The sequence below is a fragment of the Telopea speciosissima genome, chromosome 1 (genome assembly GCF_018873765.1).
Source record: "Telopea speciosissima isolate NSW1024214 ecotype Mountain lineage chromosome 1, Tspe_v1, whole genome shotgun sequence".
NCBI classification, from domain to species: domain Eukaryota; kingdom Viridiplantae; phylum Streptophyta; class Magnoliopsida; order Proteales; family Proteaceae; genus Telopea; species Telopea speciosissima.
In genome coordinates, this window is record NC_057916.1 from 79,142,815 (window position 1) to 79,159,690 (window position 16,876).

The 16,876-nt window shown below is 40.5% G+C and overlaps 2 protein-coding genes across 3 annotated transcripts; one reads left to right on the forward strand and one right to left on the reverse strand.

The window, feature by feature from the left end:
• Nucleotides 1-3,558: 3,558 nt before the first annotated feature.
• Nucleotides 3,559-3,876, reverse strand: LOC122655225 (glycine-rich protein 5-like). Its single transcript, XM_043849440.1, has one exon. The coding sequence runs from the start codon at nt 3,874-3,876 to the stop codon at nt 3,559-3,561; it is 318 nt and encodes a 105-aa protein (XP_043705375.1).
• A 5,285-nt stretch (nt 3,877-9,161) lies between these two features.
• On the forward strand, nt 9,162-10,785 carry LOC122658585 (uncharacterized protein ycf20-like). 2 transcript variants are annotated; one of them, XM_043853609.1, is made up of 2 exons: nt 9,162-9,219; nt 9,640-10,785. In XM_043853609.1, exon 2 carries the CDS (start codon nt 9,670-9,672, stop codon nt 10,135-10,137), a length of 468 nt encoding a protein of 155 aa, XP_043709544.1. In that variant the 5' UTR covers nt 9,162-9,219; nt 9,640-9,669; the 3' UTR covers nt 10,138-10,785. The 2 variants fall into 2 exon arrangements, with proteins under 2 accessions (XP_043709544.1, XP_043709552.1); XM_043853617.1 differs by having other exon boundaries at nt 9,168-9,219; nt 9,645-10,785.
• Nucleotides 10,786-16,876: the final 6,091 nt, after the last annotated feature.

The window sequence follows — 16,876 nt, forward strand, 5'->3', positions numbered from 1 at the left end:
CAGCAGAGGACCAAAATAGGTGGTGCCAATGAACTTTAGCCGCGGGCTGCCGGATGGAGTTCCAGGCGGACTTGACTATAAAAAGACCGGAGGGGTTGGGGTTCCAAACCATATTGTCTTCCGCAAGATGATGGTAACCCTGGGTGGAACAAATGTCAGTCCATCTTGAGTGAATTGCAGGGTCGGCAGGAGGATGGTCAGGTAAAGTGGGCATAGAGATGATAATGCTAACCTTGGCGAAAGGGTCACAACCAAGAGCAAGGACGATGAGGATGTCAGGAGAGCTAAGGACCCCACCGGGGAGCCATGGGTCAAACCATAAGAGAGTCTTGGCACCATTATGAAGAAGGTTGTGAGTGCGGAGGATAGCGGGAGGAGCAAGTCTCCAAGATGGCCTTCTAGGTGGAGGAGCATCCAGACTGACTTAGAAGCAACCAAATGGAATGACGTCGGAGATATCTAGCTGAGATGTAGTCAACCCGACAGGAATCTTTAGCAAGAGCAATGTGCCAAATCTGCCTCATGAGGTTGGCTTTGGTCCAATTAGACAACCGTCGCAGCCCAAGGCCACCTTCGTCTTTGGGATGGCAAAGCTTGTACCAAGCCACCTTATGGGACCCATGTGCTGAATTCCTAAACCAAAGGAAACAAGCCATGAAATTCTCAAGGTAATAAACTACACGGGAAGGCAATTTAAAGACATTGATCCAGTAGGAGATGGTACCACAGATGACGGACCGAAGAAGTTGAAGTCTACCCAAGAAGGATAGAGCCTTTCCTTTCCAATAGGCCAGCCGACAGTCGACCTTGGTAGTGAGAGCTTCAAAATCAGTTGGAGTCATCTTCTTAGAGGAGATTGGGACCCCAAAGTAAGTAATCGGGAGCTGTCCACAAGAAATGCCAAGAGAGCCAGATATCTGAGCCTGCAACGAATGGGAGCAATTTGCGAAGAAGAGGCTGGACTTATCACTATTAAGGGGTATAAGCCAGACATGGCCAAAAAGTCAGCAAAGCATTGTTAAAGAACAAGAGCATTAATCATAGAGGCTTTTCTAAAAATGAACAAGTCATCGGCATAGTAGAGCGACGTAATGCTAGGCCGAACACAGTGCTGATGATATAGGAATTGGCAAGATGAAGCCAAGGCTCCTAAGGAATCAATGAAGTACTGAAGAGCAATAGAGAAAAGGGCTGGTGACAAGGGGCACCCTTATCGTAATCCACGGTTCCCAGAGAAGATGCGAGACTACCCGCCATTGATGCAGATCACAAACGATGGGTTGATGATGGACTCGACAATCCAAGAGATGAAGTCAGGAGGGAAGTTCAATCTATTCAAAAGAAAGAACATAAAGTTCCATTGAACAGAGTCGTAAGCTTTCTTAAGGTCCAATTTAGTAGCAAATAGCTCCATCCCGATGGGAACATGGTAGTCATGTAAGAGGTCCTGGCACAGAAGCATGTTGTCTGCAATATGACACCCAGTCATGAAAGTTGTCTGAGTTTTATCGACCAATTAATGGATAACCCCTGTAATCTGTTAGCAATGAGCTTGGCTATGAATCTGTATAAGATAGAACCAATGGCAATGGGGCGGTAGTCAGAGAAGGTAGTTGGGTTGTCTCCCTTAGGGATAAGGACCAGCTTAGAGAGCTTGATCAAAGAGAGGAGGCGCTTATTCAAGAAAAAGTCATTGAAGTCAGTGTTCACATCAGGGCCAGTAATCTCCCAAGCGGCCGTGAAAAACCTGGAGGAGAAACCATCAGTGCCGGGGGCAGAATCAGCATCATAAGAGGAGACAACATCTTTAATCTCATCGTCAGTGAAGCTTCTGGCAAGAGCTTCGACATCCAAGACCGACAGGGATCGATCAATCGGTAGGTGCAGAGGAGAACAAGTAATTTAGGGGTGGCCCTCAAAAGACTGGTGGAAGTAATTCACGGCCTCATCACGAATCTCTTCCTCTGAAGTTAGCCAAGATCCAGTTGAGTTCTGAACGACATTGATCTTGTTCCTACTGCGCCACACACAGAGAGCACGATGGAAAAAAGTTGAATTGTTATCGTCCTCTGTTAACCAGTTACTATGAGACTTCCTGCGAATCTCAGTCTCACGAGTGATAGAACATTGGCGGAGCCTAGTGATGATTTCCTTTTCCTCTTGAATCAGGTCATCGTCGTCAGCAGTCATATGGATGCGAGATTGGATGGAGTCCAGAGAAGCCATGGTGTCACTCACTTGTCGGTCAAGATCTCTGAATTTAGAATTGCTCCAATGCTTGAGTCTGTTCTTAACCTCATGCAACTTGGAGGTAAGGATGAACATTGGGGTACCCCGTCGAGGAATAGCCCAGGCCTTACGCACCAAGGAGTGAAATTCAGGGTAATTGGCCTAATGATCCACAAACGCAAATTGCCGGTCTTGAATGCACTGGTTAGGCTCGATGGATACCACTGTAGGGCAATGATCAGATATAAAGGGATTCAAGAATAGGGCCTGGGAAGATGGAAAGGTGTCAATCTAGAGGGAATTAACCAAGGCTCTGTCCAATTTGCATGAGATGCAGTTGGTACCACTAGAGTTGTTCGTCCAAGTCTGTTGATGGCCACTCCACTTAAGATCATGAAGCCCCAATAGTTTTATGAGCGAACTTTCTAAACATTCATGAGCTAAGATGGGGACAAAGTCGGAATGACAACTCAAAGAAGAGTATACTATTTTTTTTTTATGTTTACCAAAATTTTTTTTTTTTTTTAATAGGTGAAACCATGGAATTTGAGAGATCAAAGATTTTATTTCCAAATCATAAGTTCCTAACTTTATGGAAAAAGTTTACTTTCTTGTTTGATTGTCTTTACAGCTCTTATTGAATTTTTTTTTTTTTTTAATCTAGAAGAACATGTTCTTATTTCGATTTTGTAGGTGATTCAGGGCCCATCTCCTTAGTTCTCTCTCTCTCTCTCTCTCTCTCTCAAGAGTTAATACTTAATTAGAAGACAATTTACAAAATTAAAGAAAGGAGGGAAATAATTGAAATGAAGAGAATAATTTAGTTGGAATTGTAAATTCTATCGTATGGAACAGGAAATTAGAAGAAGAAGAAGGAGAGCTATTAATTTACTCTTTCTCTCTCCCTCCTCCTCACAGGAAGAAGGCTTCCATTTGAGCTATTTTATAATGAAGTCCCTCTGTATTGTTTTCTTCTTCCTTCTTACTACTGTTCTGTATCATTTATCAACAAGAAGCAACACACACCCTTCATCCTCCACTTCTTATACAATGCTACTCACAGCAAGGCGAGCAAGGACAGCACCTAACACATTCGTGCCACAGACAATGAAGCAGGGATTGCACCTCTAATCAGTATAATATGCAGGAGAGTCGATCCCATGACCTACTGGGAGAATGCACTCAACCGGCAATGTCTCAAACCAATCAAGCTAGCGGTTGTTTGCTAAAAAATATATAGCTAGAGGCATACTTATTGCCTTGAAAATTTTCTTAAGAACTAAACTGATCAAATGGGATGATGATTCAAGAACACAAATCTTCAAACTGTTAATGACCTCCACCACCACCAACACCGGTACCAGTACCGGTGCCAGTGCCGGTGCCACCACCGGCTCCGACTCCAACTCCAATCCCAACCCCAATTCCTATTCCAATCCCTCCACCGATCCCGTGGCCACTCCTGTAGCCCTGTCCAATACCTCCACCAACTCCACCACCCGCACCTACACCCCCATCCCCCACCTTTACCTGAGCCTCCACCAGAACCAGCACCTCCACCGGCACCGTCGCCTCCACCACCAACCCCACCTCCAGCACCACTGAAATGTAGAAAATGTAATGTTCAGGTTGGCTAGTCTTTGTCATTCCTTCCTTGGAGCTTCTTCTTCTAACTTTCTTTCTAGCTAGGGTATGAAGTAATCTCATTTGTAGACAGCTTGTTAAGTGTTTCTTTCAGATAGCCATTAATGGTTAAGTACCGACGCTGTTCTATGAAAATGAAACTTATTGCCTGGGAATAACTGAATAAACTTTTGTATATCTGAGAAGCTCTGCGTGTAATTCGTAGTCGGACACCTAAATTTATTCTCTTCGTGTTCTTCCACATGGATTGTAAACGAATTATCATCAGGAAAGCCTTTGCGGCATATAGGACACAAAATTGATACTCGATGTTCAGAACGCATGTGAGTAAGGAGCCCATCAGCAAAAGTCTTCTTGCCGCAATGACAGACAGAGCCTTGCAGAGTTTTCTTTAGCTCTTTTCTTTCATGTTCAGTGAGAATGTCAGAGAAGAGAGAGATAGAGAGGGGGAACTAGTAGAGCGCATATTTACATTCCGGAAATTCCCCTTCAAGTTCATTTCAGTCTGGTTCAGCTTTCGTTCTTATGGGTTTTGTTTATTGGGTTTATCATTAGTTCGGTATGGGAAAGCGCCTCTTGGCGTAGTGGTGGCTAGCTGCCAGTGCAGTAGTGACCCTGAACTTACATTTACATATGGGTGTCAATCGGTCGGTTTGGTCTGGTCAATTTGGGTTAAGTTGGTTTCGATGTGAAAATGGTGAATTCAAAACCAAATCAATAAGGAAAGTTCGATTTTGGTTTTGGTTTGATTTGTTTCTTATAGAAGGTAGCATGGCTACTAATGGTGAGACTAAATGCTTTAGTAAGTGGGCGAAGGAAGAATACCTAAGCTTCAACCAAAGAAGGCGGGGACCTTGGGCCATCGGTTTTGGTTTTGGTTCGATTTGTTTCTTATATTGGTTTGTTATTAGATCGATTTCAGTTTCAGTCCCATTTTGGTTCGGTTTAATATACATATTTATGCAAAATTATGGAAAAATCTGATTTTCTTAATGAGTTTAGGGTTGTTATCTGTTTCTTATCGGGGTAGATCGATTTGGTTTTAGTTTTGGTCCGGGTTTCGAGCTGATTTTGGTGTTGGCCCTTTTGATTTTTGGGGTGGTTGGGTTCAGTTTAAGGGTCATAATATCCCAATAAGGCCACGATTTCTGTTCGATCCAGGTCATTTCAGTTCGGTTCGGGCTGTTTTACCTTGTTCGGTCCCAATTTTGACACCTCTACATTGAGATCCATTTAAATCGATAAGCATTCGATTTGATTCCTTCTGACTAATTTAGTCTTGAATTTGACCCCTTTAACTTGAACAATTTTGAAGTCATGGAATCAACTTTATGTGAGGGGCAAGGTTTGTATCAAGGTATCGGACTTGGGATCGATAAGGCTGATACTGATCTCGATCAGTCAAAATTCGCTTGAATCAGTAAAGAAATCAAAATCAAGATTTTACTGGATTGGTCAAAAATATTAATAAAATACTAAAAATCAGTACAAATCGGTAAAAAACGGTCAATATCATTAAAAAAAACCCAAAAAAAAAAAATGATAAATATTGGATCGGATCGGCCCATCCAACCGAGTTGACCTATCTAGGGCAAACTGTCCAAGATTACCTTACCAGATAGGTCATATCTTAGGATCGATCATGACCGATACTGATCCAATCCAAGATTACGAACCACGGTGGGGGCGTTGGGGTCTTTAAGAAATGTACCAATTAAATATGGGGAAAGGATGGGGACCGTTGTGTCTATATCTCTCTCCCCTCCCCATGGGAATTGACCGCCATGTCCCTCCCATCCCACCCCACCCCACCCCACCCCTCCCATTGAGCAAGGCCGTCCGCTGGCTACCTTGAACAGTTTGAGGTCATGGAATCGACTTTTGGGGGATTGGGGACTTTAAGAAATGGCGGATTAGGTGGGCACTATTGTGTCTCTCTCTCCCCTCCCCATGGGAAATGACCGCCTTGTCCCTCCAATCCCACCCCTCCCATTGGGCAAGGCTGTCCGCTTACCTAGAGCAAGCGGCGTGTGTCCAACCCTCTTCCTTTATAGATATATACTAGTAAACGTGCACATGTGGCCCTCTATTGAGAGTGACACAATTCAAAAGAAGGGGGAGAGAGTTTGAGAGAATATGATTAAAGCGGCGTGATTAGAGACTACAATGGCAGTAACGTCATCCATGTATTTGGGACAGAATGGAGGCAGAGTGCACATCTTTTTAATTTCATTCTTGCCTATGCGTATGTATAATAAATATGTCCCCGGCCATTACCCTCTAATGGCAGAGATACATACATATTGGGAAAAGAAGAAGAGAAAAAAAAAACAAAATCCAAGAACCTTACCTGGTGGATCCTGATAACAATGGAAGAAAACTGAGAAACAGTTAAAGAAAAGGATTAATTTGTTTGATAACTTCAGTTTTTGTGGATTGGCACACAATTATGTTGGAGAATTAGTTCTCTTGATGCTAATTGTTACGTTTGATTAGTTTTCTTCTTTGTTTGACCTTCATACATGATTGTTGCTGATATTTGCAACCAAGTTGATAAAACCTGCCTTGCTTGTATTTTTGGCATAAATTGAGGGAATACAGAGAAGGCGAGCATCGGTACAACAATAATGTTGTTCCATTGCGACTTAGTGGTCTTGGTTTAAAGTCAAGAAACAGCTTCTCAGCAAAGTAGGGGTAAGGCTGCCTACATTATGACCCTCCCTGAACCCGTAGTGGTGGAGCCTAGTAACAACCCCCCCCCCCCCCTACAAAACCTGTAGATTGGAAGTCAAGAAGATAGCCACAACACTAGACATGTATTATGTCATTGCTATGATAATGATATGCTTCATTGCCATACTCTCAACCCATGTAAAAAGAGACATATTTTATATAAGCTGTAAATGAATTCTCAAAATGTGATGACTGGTGAGGTACAGTACATGGGCCTAATACATGGAAACTTAGGAATATGATATATATTATGTACTATAATATATAGTATCTTATAATATAGTATATACTATTATGTATATTATAATATTATATAATATAATATAAAAGAAATGCTTTTGTTTTATATATATATTATGAATAATATGATAAATAATATATTTTTCACTTAAGTATACCAAACCTATTTTTCATTATATAATCTATTATGTCTAGTAACCAAACAATTATTGTTTATAACTCATAACCTATATATTATCATAATTGATTATTCATAAATAAGTCATAAATATAAATATGAATTATGCCAAAGAGAGCCTTAAAGTTTGTATATATATATATATATATTTTATAGTATAACTTAAAACAGGGTCGGGTCGAATCGGACTATGCTTAGCCCAAGGCCTCAACCCTGGCCCGACCCGACCCTGACTCAAGGCTAGAAATTTTCAGCCCTGACCAGCCCTTAGAGCCAAATATCTTAGCCCAAACACTATTCGGGCTCAGGGCGGGCTAGGGCGGGTTTGGGCCGACAGGGCCAAACTTGCACCTCTACCTCCCATGCCCCTCTCTCCCTCAATCCCTTGTTATTCTTCGATAAGAATTGTTTTTTTTTTTTTAAAGCATGAGATGTTAACACGTGTCCATCATGCATGTATTACATCGGACAAATCAGCCGATCCAAAATAGACAATTGAGAAAAGATGGGATCATGGATTCATGGTCTTAGGCTCTCTTTGGCATAGTTTATATTTAAATTTATGATCTGTTTATGAATAATCAATTGTGATAAAAGGTTACGGGCAAAAAACAATAATCATTTGGTTACTACTAGACATAATAGATTATATAATGAAAAATAGGTTTGGTATGCTTAAGTAAAGAATATATTATGTATTATGGTGGGGCCCAAATGGGGTTGGAGAGAGAGAGGGGGACAAAAGAGAGGCTTTGTTCAAATTTTCTTTAATTTTACCAATTTACCCTCACTTAAAGAGCAATTCTACACATGTTCATTAATGATACCCGTATAAACAAATATTAACAGTTTATGATGATAAATCATATACAACTCTCGAGCTGTTTATGAATTTATGCTTATATTGATTTATTTTAATGAGAAATAAGGATCATAAATCATACCAAACACATCTATTTATGTTTATGTATCAGATAAACTTAAATTTAAACTATACCAAAGAGAGCCTAAACGTCACCCACATTTTATTATATAATATATTATATATGAAGATAATAAGTGATATAATACATTTTATTATAGCGTTATTTTACGTAAAATTGATAGTTTTCTCCTCGGCCCATTCCGGCCCATGCATTTTCTTCCCCTTCCCCATGATCAGGACCAATCAGGGTCAGCCCCGCCCGACCCGACCTTGAGGGCGGGTCACGGTTGGATTTCTCAATCCTTGAGATAGGGTCAGGTCGGGCCTGGGCCCAACTAAGGGGACTCAAGATTGGGTTAGGGTTCTATAAAGCCCGACCCAACCCAACCCTATTGCAGCCCAAGTGGGAGGCGAATAATCCATTGGCTTCGTTTGGTTGCAAGGGCAATTTTTTTTTGGTTGCAAGGGCAATTAAAGGGAAGGGAAGTTAAATTTTTAAACTTAAAAGTAAAACTTTTGTAATCATTATCCCATGTGATTATATCACTAAACCTAAATCATTCCATATTTTGTTATTAAATTTCATTTTACTTTGGCATCCATTTTCCCTTTGGTTTAAAAAGTAAGCTAAAAATTTACAAAAATTTCCTTTTTAAGTTTACAAATTTTAACTTCCCCTCTCTTTAATTTCCCTTGCAACGAAATCGTATGGAGGGTGAAGGAACTATTGCCACTAGGCCCAACAATGGTTGTGCTGCTAAAGCATGCTCTACAATAATATCACTCATCTACGACACAAAGGTAGAGCTTTTTGCAATGGTAGAGGGCATCCAGCCATTGGGCCGTGTCACACACATCTGGATGACTGTCTCAATGCACGTCAGGATAAGTGTGGTACAACCCAACCCTTGGATGCCCCTTGGACACTCCCTGGGCGCTGGGCTCCCTAGAGAGGAGCTGGATCCAGTTTTTTTAGCGTGTGAAGATCTTTACTCCATTAACGTGGGAATTGAAAGGTTGCACGGGCTGTTGCCTGTTGCAAATTTCCAATTTTTCCAAACCTGCAAAGTTATCTGCAACTAAAGAATCCCTTGGCTGTAGGGTTTTCTATTGAATTTGTCGACGCCAAATGGCTTTGATGATTGTCTTAGAAGATATTCTAATACTTAACGCTTCTATTTCGCAGTCTGTGGACTCTGTAGCTGGGCGTGCTTTTTTCCCCCTTTTCCTGGAAGAACACTGAGTTCCCCAAAGCCCGAAAGGACCTACGGTAAGCACCTCTCTCTCTCTCTCTAGTCCTTGATAAGGAATCCCCAGAATGTAAGTCCGAACCATTTCTTCACCGTGACGATGAAGAATTCAGTCCTCAGACACTGATTAGGGTAGATTATAGATAACAACAAGTTCTTGGCATAACTGAGGAAGTAATTTAGCCTGTCCCATTGATACAGAGCAATGATAGCGCCGTTTTCACATCTACCAGAAACCCTATTATTAAAATTGCATCTGTTAGCAATGGACGTTTAGGGTTTATCTTCAATTGCATTACATATGACTTGAAACTGATATCCCAAACATCCCCTGTAGTATATCAATCAAAATCAAACTTATCAAAACATGTAATTTATTGCTTACTTTTGATCTGTCGGAGCTGATTGAAGTTTACATTTATCTATGTGAATATCTCCAGAGCAGTTTCCTGTCTTTCAAAGAAGCTTTGATGGCATTCACCATGAGTTTGACCTCTTCAAGCCTCATGAACCTCAGTCTTACTCCAAGAATTATAGTCTCACCTGGGAGGTGCAGAGCAATTAATTCGAGATCCTCAATTGGGTATCTTAGTATCCGAGCGGTACAAGAAAACCAGGGGCCAAGGAGGCTGGTTGATATAATCCGGTTTGTGCCTGAGCTCTCAAGGAACTATTTTAGAAGTTCATCTCGGCGGGCATTGTTTGGTGGGATCTCCTTACTTGGTGGGTTTTATGTAGCACAGACCATCTCTCTTTCATTTGGGGCTTTAGGAGTGAACGATGTGATTGCTGCTGTGCTATGTGTTCTACTCACAGAGTATGCAACTAGGTTCTATTACGGCCGGCCGAAGGTAACTTTTCCCCTTGCCCTCCTGAACAATTTTAAGATGGGTTTTACCTATGGCCTCTTCATAGATGCCTTTAAGCTTGCTAGTTGAGTCAAAAGTCATCAACAAACATTATCAGTTATCTATCTCCCTTATTTGAAAACGCAGAGAGAGAGAATTTATCCTGATTAATAACTTCACTAATCAAGTGGATTTGATCTCTTGAACGCCCAAATATCCTGGCCTGGCCCTTATGGTTCTATCCTATCGAATAGAGAACTTTCTATTTGATTCCTTTCTGCATTTAATCTTACATTTCGATCCAATACATTCTATTTCTGTACCTTCCATATCTCTCTTTCATGGTTCATAAATTACTTACAAAAATGATTTCAATATGTGGCACACAGATTTCTTTGTTCTCTTATTTGAGACATTGGTGTGATGGAACACTAACATGTCTCTCTCGCTCTTGGACTGTAAGAGCAAAACATTCTAGTGGTAGTGGCATTTTCCTGTTTCTGACTTTCGTTTTGTACATGATGATGGCTACACTGATAAGTTTTATACAATGAGAAACCAATCATTAGTCCTGAATCTGTTCCGTGTTCAGTCCAACAACAATGTGAGCTTTTATTGAAGTAAAACTATATTGGTCTCTGGTAATTAAAATATCGAAGAACAGCCCATTGTTACCTGGAACCCTTTCTTGTTATGGACTTATAGTGAACCTGGACTAGATGTCTTGCAGTCCAAAAATGATGATATTCCCTGCAATCTCTTTTGATTCATCTATGTAGACTTTATGTCCCAACAATATGGATCAAACTGTCACTAGAACTGTAAAGGAGATATGTGTCTAATTATCGTTCATGAATATTTTTCCTTTGTGCACTTGTTTCTTTAGTTACAGTTTGGGTAGTGGTGATGCACTTAAATCCGAGGAGTTTTTCAATAAAGCTGAAATTTGTGAAGGCTGAATGCAATTGTAGGCTCTTTTACAAAGAGAGTGCTGCCTGTAATGGTTGAGAAAGATGATCTGGAACATATTCTTGATCATGATTTGTCTTCTTTGCATCTTGAAATATTGCAGAAAATGGAACCTAAAACGATGTAGAATAGAAATCACAAATACACAATCAGATTTATGTGGTTTGGTTGCCACTGAGCATGAAATCTTTTCCTTCTGTATTTCTTTAATGCTGAAATCATGCGGTGTGCTTCAAATGGACAAAATTTGAAGTAATTTATTTTGTTAAGGAGAAATGAAAACTTACTAATTTTGTAGTTTATGTCGACAAAAATAAAAAGTAGAGGTGTAACTTCCCTTGATTCAACTCCTAGAATTGCTATGAATCATCTGCTACTACTTCTGGCCTAGGATCAAGAAATATGAGTTTGCCTAAATGCCACCATGGAGTAAGGATGAATTGGGTGATCTAACCTGACTTAAGTCTAGGCCACATTAAAAATATGAAGTTTGGGAACAATAGATTGATGAATCAAAATCAGATCTGATGAATCTCCCGATTTGAATTGGAATTGGCATCACCCGATCATGACTCCTAGTAATTCTCCACAGCTTTTTTCGGATCGGTGCGATCCCTCCAGATCAACCTGGATAGGCTGTCTGACCGATTCTCTCCATTTCAAGTGGAGCATTATCATGCTATTTGCAACTACTCGAGCTAAGGTCCCAGCTTCTACTTTAAATGGAAGCTGGGACCTTAGCTCGAATAGTTGCAGACACTTCAAATGGACCACCATTGTAGGTCCCACGAGTAAGCCGGATGACATGACCCAAGATAGGATCGATAGGTTGACACCTGCATTGATCCAACAAATGATAGTGGAAGGTCTAATACTCAAGTGAGGAAATCATGGAAACATACTAATACAATTAAGACTAATAGAACAACCTAGACTGCAAATCTCATAAACTTATAGCAGTCATTGAGGACACTTTTTGCAAGCAATAACAAATTGTAATTTTGAGGATTGTAGCTAATAAGGTCTTTCCTTAATCAAATGGTACTGTGACTAATTTAGCAATAAAGCAACATTAACACCATTAGATTTAGTCCTGTGACTAGTTTTCGTCATTTTTTTTCTTATTTTAAGCTCCTTGCACTGGATGGTAAAACTAGCTGTAATCTCAGTAACTAAAACCATAACCATTAACGTCACCATCAAATCACTATAAACACCACAAGCTTAGCCTGATAACTATAGAATCCATTTGTTATTTCATCCAGTAAAGTAAACAGTGTTTAATTTCAAGAACTTCAGCATATACAAATGTGATGATTGCTGAGGTACAGTATATGGGCCTAATACATGGAAACTTAGGAGTATGCCTATCTCTACCATAATTTCTGATGCCAGTAAAATTTGCCTGCAGTTGATACAATCAGAAAACTCTTCAATTAGTCGTGGTAGAAAAGGAGATTGAGTAGAATAAACATTTCAAGCAATTACATGTATAGTTAATAGATATGCTAAGAGCAGAGGTACAGTATATTTTCTTTGTTTCTCCATTGAAAATATCATGTCAGCCTGCTTACCCAATAAACATGTGGAAAGATATTCACCCAATGGCCCCAAACTTGCAGATTAGAGAAGGCCTTTGGTCTGCCTGGGCAACCCCCATGCACAAAGAGCATGTATCTGCATCAACTTAACCACAGAACAAGAACCTACATTATGTGTGGTAATCCACTAAACATGGTCAAACACCCACCCTGGGGGAGAGTAGAGGGGTGGGGGGGAGGGGAAAGCAAATGTATATCGCAACTGAATCAGAGAAAAAAAAAATCTGATTAAAAACAAAATCTTAGGTCATCTGCTATAAAATACGAAATTTGTAGCAAGTTAAATTCGTCCAACTCTGCAATTTCACTGAAATTATTGAAAATATCATGAGATATTCTTTTCTTTAACAGTATTTAGATTGGAGGTAAGGTAGTACTCTTATTGGGGAGTGTAAATTCATGGAGAGGGGTGGGGAAATTGAAGGAAAACACAAGAAAAAAAATGGTGTAGAACCTGTGAAGTATAAACTACAAAGAGCTTTATAACAAGGGTTTCATAAACAAGTATACCTGAACTTGAGCGTTGATGATCTTAAACATTAGTAGCTTTATGAGAGCGACCTTGAATGGTAGAATGAGGAATCTTGAATGGTAAAGGACTTAAGGGAAAATTATTTGCTCCATTTCCTGCCCAGTCCATTTCCCCAAGTTCGTCTAATAGGGGGAGTGGATCTCACCGTGTGTTTGGACAGGGGTAGGGTGGTCATTTTCACTCTTTATTAGAGGAACTTGGGGAAATGGACTGGGCAGGGAAATGGAGCAAATAATGATCCAGTTTTGAGAGCCAATAATTAGTGAGACTCTGGAGTAGGCTCTGGTCCATCCCCATTGCTTCAAATTTCCCAGGTTTACTACCACTTTTTATTTCTTTCATTTCTTCTGTTCTTCTAGGGTAGCCTTGAAACCCTTATAGCGTCTATCCATTAAGCATCCGAATTTGGGGAAGTATGGAATGAAGAGTTCATGCTAGGAATGATGTTCGAATGACTTGAGTGTTCAACTAGTAAAACACTCCACCATGCATATCCTAATACTACATTTTATTTTCTATAAGAGCAGTGTTGGGGGCATCTTATAACATAGATATCTTAAAGGAAGGGGAAAAAAGGAATGGGGGAGGGGGGGTTATTTAAGGGAAGGAGGTTGAGCACATCGCTCGTATAATGTAAGCTAACACCCATTTTATCTATCTTTTCTTACCCATTTGACTCTTGAAATGACTCCCCTTCCCTTATGCATAATGTCCTGTCTTGTCCCCCTATTGGTGTCAGTTGCTAGTTTATCGCACATTGGTGGTGTTGGGCACACCACTTGTGTACCGTAAGCTAACATCCATTGTATCTATCTCTCTCTTCCCCCATTTGAAATGACTCCCCTACCCTCATGTATTTGGGTAGGTCCATGTTATAAAAGGCCTTCACTGTTGTATTTTATATATGGGAGAGGGATGGGTATGCTAACAGTATCCAATAAGCTATCAACCTATGTGTTTATCTCTCTCTTCCTCCTCTCTTTGAAATGACTCTCTTACCCCTCAAAGCGAGGAAGAGAGAGATAGACACATAGGGTGCTAGCTTACGGTATACCACTAGTATACCCAGTCTTTTCCCTTATATATATTAAATATTATTTTGAGTTTCAAAATTTAGATTTCCTTTCATAAATGTTGTCTTTTATTTCGTTGTTGAGGTTTGAGCTAAAAAATTTAAGGAAAATTCAATAATTCATAAGGAAAGGAATTTTTGTTTAGTCCCACTTTGCTTAGGGATGAGTATAATGACTTGGTCATACATGTGAGTGGGTACATAGGGGTGTGGGGCTCCTTAGAGAGAGGTATCTCTTCTCTACCATGTTGGGGTCGAGTATTGGGTCCCTTCCCCCCCCCGGAAATCCGGGCCTAAAGTCGATGCATTGTACAATAAAAGTATGTATTAGGGGAAACGATTACACACAAAGCTAGTTCAGAAATGAAATTGGACACCCCCTCACATATCACTGTTCATGTAAATGGGTGATATATCATAAATGTCCTTCTCCTTATTGTCAGATTCCAAAGGGGGTTCCCTCATTCGCCTGCCTGAAACAGTGTAGGGAACTCTCTCTCAAAGGAATATATAACAAGATGTGCGAGAATGAAACCCAAACCTTATTAGTTCAAATCATGAATTTTTTTTTTCCCTGGTAGAAAGTTCAATCATGGAAAGAAATCCTCTGCAGTGCCCTAATCTTAGGGGTGTAAGTTTGGCCCTGTCGACCTAAGCCTACCCTGAGCCTGAACAAGGTCTGGGATGGATTTTTCAACCTTGAGGTAGGGATGTAAATGAATAGCCGAAATCCATTTTCGTATCCGTGTTCGTATCCATTTAGCACTATCCGAATCCGTCCGAAAGCTAAACGGATACGGATAGGCTATAGTTATTCGAAAAGCTATATTTACATGTAAACGGATAAAATATCCGATCCGTATCCGTTTAGCACTATCCGAATCCGTCCGAAAGCTAAACGGATACGAATACAGTTATAGCATTATCCGAGCCGAGTCCGATCCGTTTACATCCCTACCTTGAGGGCGGGTTAGGGATGAAATTTTTAGGGCCGGTCAGGGTCGGGCTGGGCCAAGGTTGAGGCCTCGGACTAAGCCGAGCCCGACCCGGCCCTGTGTTAGGTTATGCTTTACAATTTATTGATTACATTTTGCAATTTTGTTTAGTATCTAAATATCTATTGGTTTATCTAAAAAAAAGGCTAATTATTTATTGAACAAAAGTATTTAAAATTTTAAGAATGGGCTAAGTTTTTTAACCTAAACAAAAATCTAATGAGTATGAAACAAACCAATATCCAATCACACGAGACTGGTCAATCAAGGACAACCAGGCCCTAGCAAAAACCAGGGTCGATCAGGACCAACCTGGCCCGATTAGGGTCAATCAGGGTCGGGCTGGATATCTCAGCCCGATCTAGGGGTAGGTTGGGCTTGGGTTGAGTTAAGAGGACTCAGGGTTGGGCTAGGGTTTTAAAAGCCCGGCCCAACCCAGCCCTTTTTCACCCCTGGCTAATTAGGCGGTGCACAGCAGTGCGGGTCTGAGAGCTCAACACGTGGAAGATGTGACATCCAATGGTGCCAAGCTCGAGAAGAAAAAAAAGAAAAAAATAAAAAAAAACTACCTTGCATTGAGCTCGCACCGTTGAATGAAGCTTCTTCCACGTGTCGAGCTTTCAGGGCTGCACTGCCGTGCATTATAGAGGATTTTAATCCATCCTTCAATCATAAGAACCCTTTTTTTTTGGGTTTTTGTCAAATGCCCCCCTGAAAATGTCCATTTGTCCAAATGCCCCCTTAAAACTTTTCTAATTGTAAACTCCCCCCTACTTTCAAAACATTGTAGCATTTTGGTCCAAGCCGTTAGTTTAGGATGTTAGGGGTTAGTTTTAGGGTATGTAACGACCAAAATACCCTTGTGATAAAAACCAACAGAAATTAAAATTTAAAGTGACCAAATTGCCCTCATCTTCCCCAAATGGTTTAGGGTTTGAAACTAAAAATCAAACCCTAAACCATATGGAGAAGATGATCCTTAAAATCAAACCTCCAAAATTGAAATGGGGTTTCAAAATGAAGGAACTAGCTTTGCCATGGAAGCGAGGCGGCCATTAAACAGTAGAAAATCGTCACAAGCACGACTGAACCGGAAACACCAATTGGGATGTCTTTGGTAGGATTCCTGACCTCTTCCGCCATAGTTGACACGGCATTGTATCCAATATAGCTTAGATACACCATCGCTGCTCCATTGAAAACCCCTGCGATTCCAACCGGGAAGAACCCACCTGCATTCTTTGGATCCGATGGTTGTGTATAATTCTTCCAATCACCTCTCCAGAACCCAACCACCATGATGAATGCAATGAACAGTATGTGGATCATTCTCAGCACCATGTTCGATACCGAGCTCTCCTTTGTACTAGGTAATAGAAAACAGAGGAACAACAAATTAAAGATATGAAAAGGAACAAAACTGAAAAAACCCAAATCCCAGTTAGACAAAAATTGACGAATCCCCCTCCCCCTATACCCAATAGTTTCAGGAAAACCAAGTCTCAGAACAATGTCAATGTAAACTAACAGAGTTGAAGTTTTCTGAAACATTTGAATCAACTACCGAATAATAGACTTCTCTGTTCTCCTCTTGTACCCAGTAATCAATGTTCTTCTCTAAAGAACAATCCTTAGAAGGGCAAGAGGCCAACGGTACTGA

Excerpts from the sequence above, each read along its gene's own strand:
- LOC122658585 (XM_043853609.1), top strand. The coding sequence starts at position 9,670 with ATGGCATTCACCATGAGTTTGACCTCTTCAAGCCTCATGAACCTCAGT.
- LOC122655225 (XM_043849440.1), bottom strand. The coding sequence starts at position 3,876 with ATGACAAAGACTAGCCAACCTGAACATTACATTTTCTACATTTCAGTG.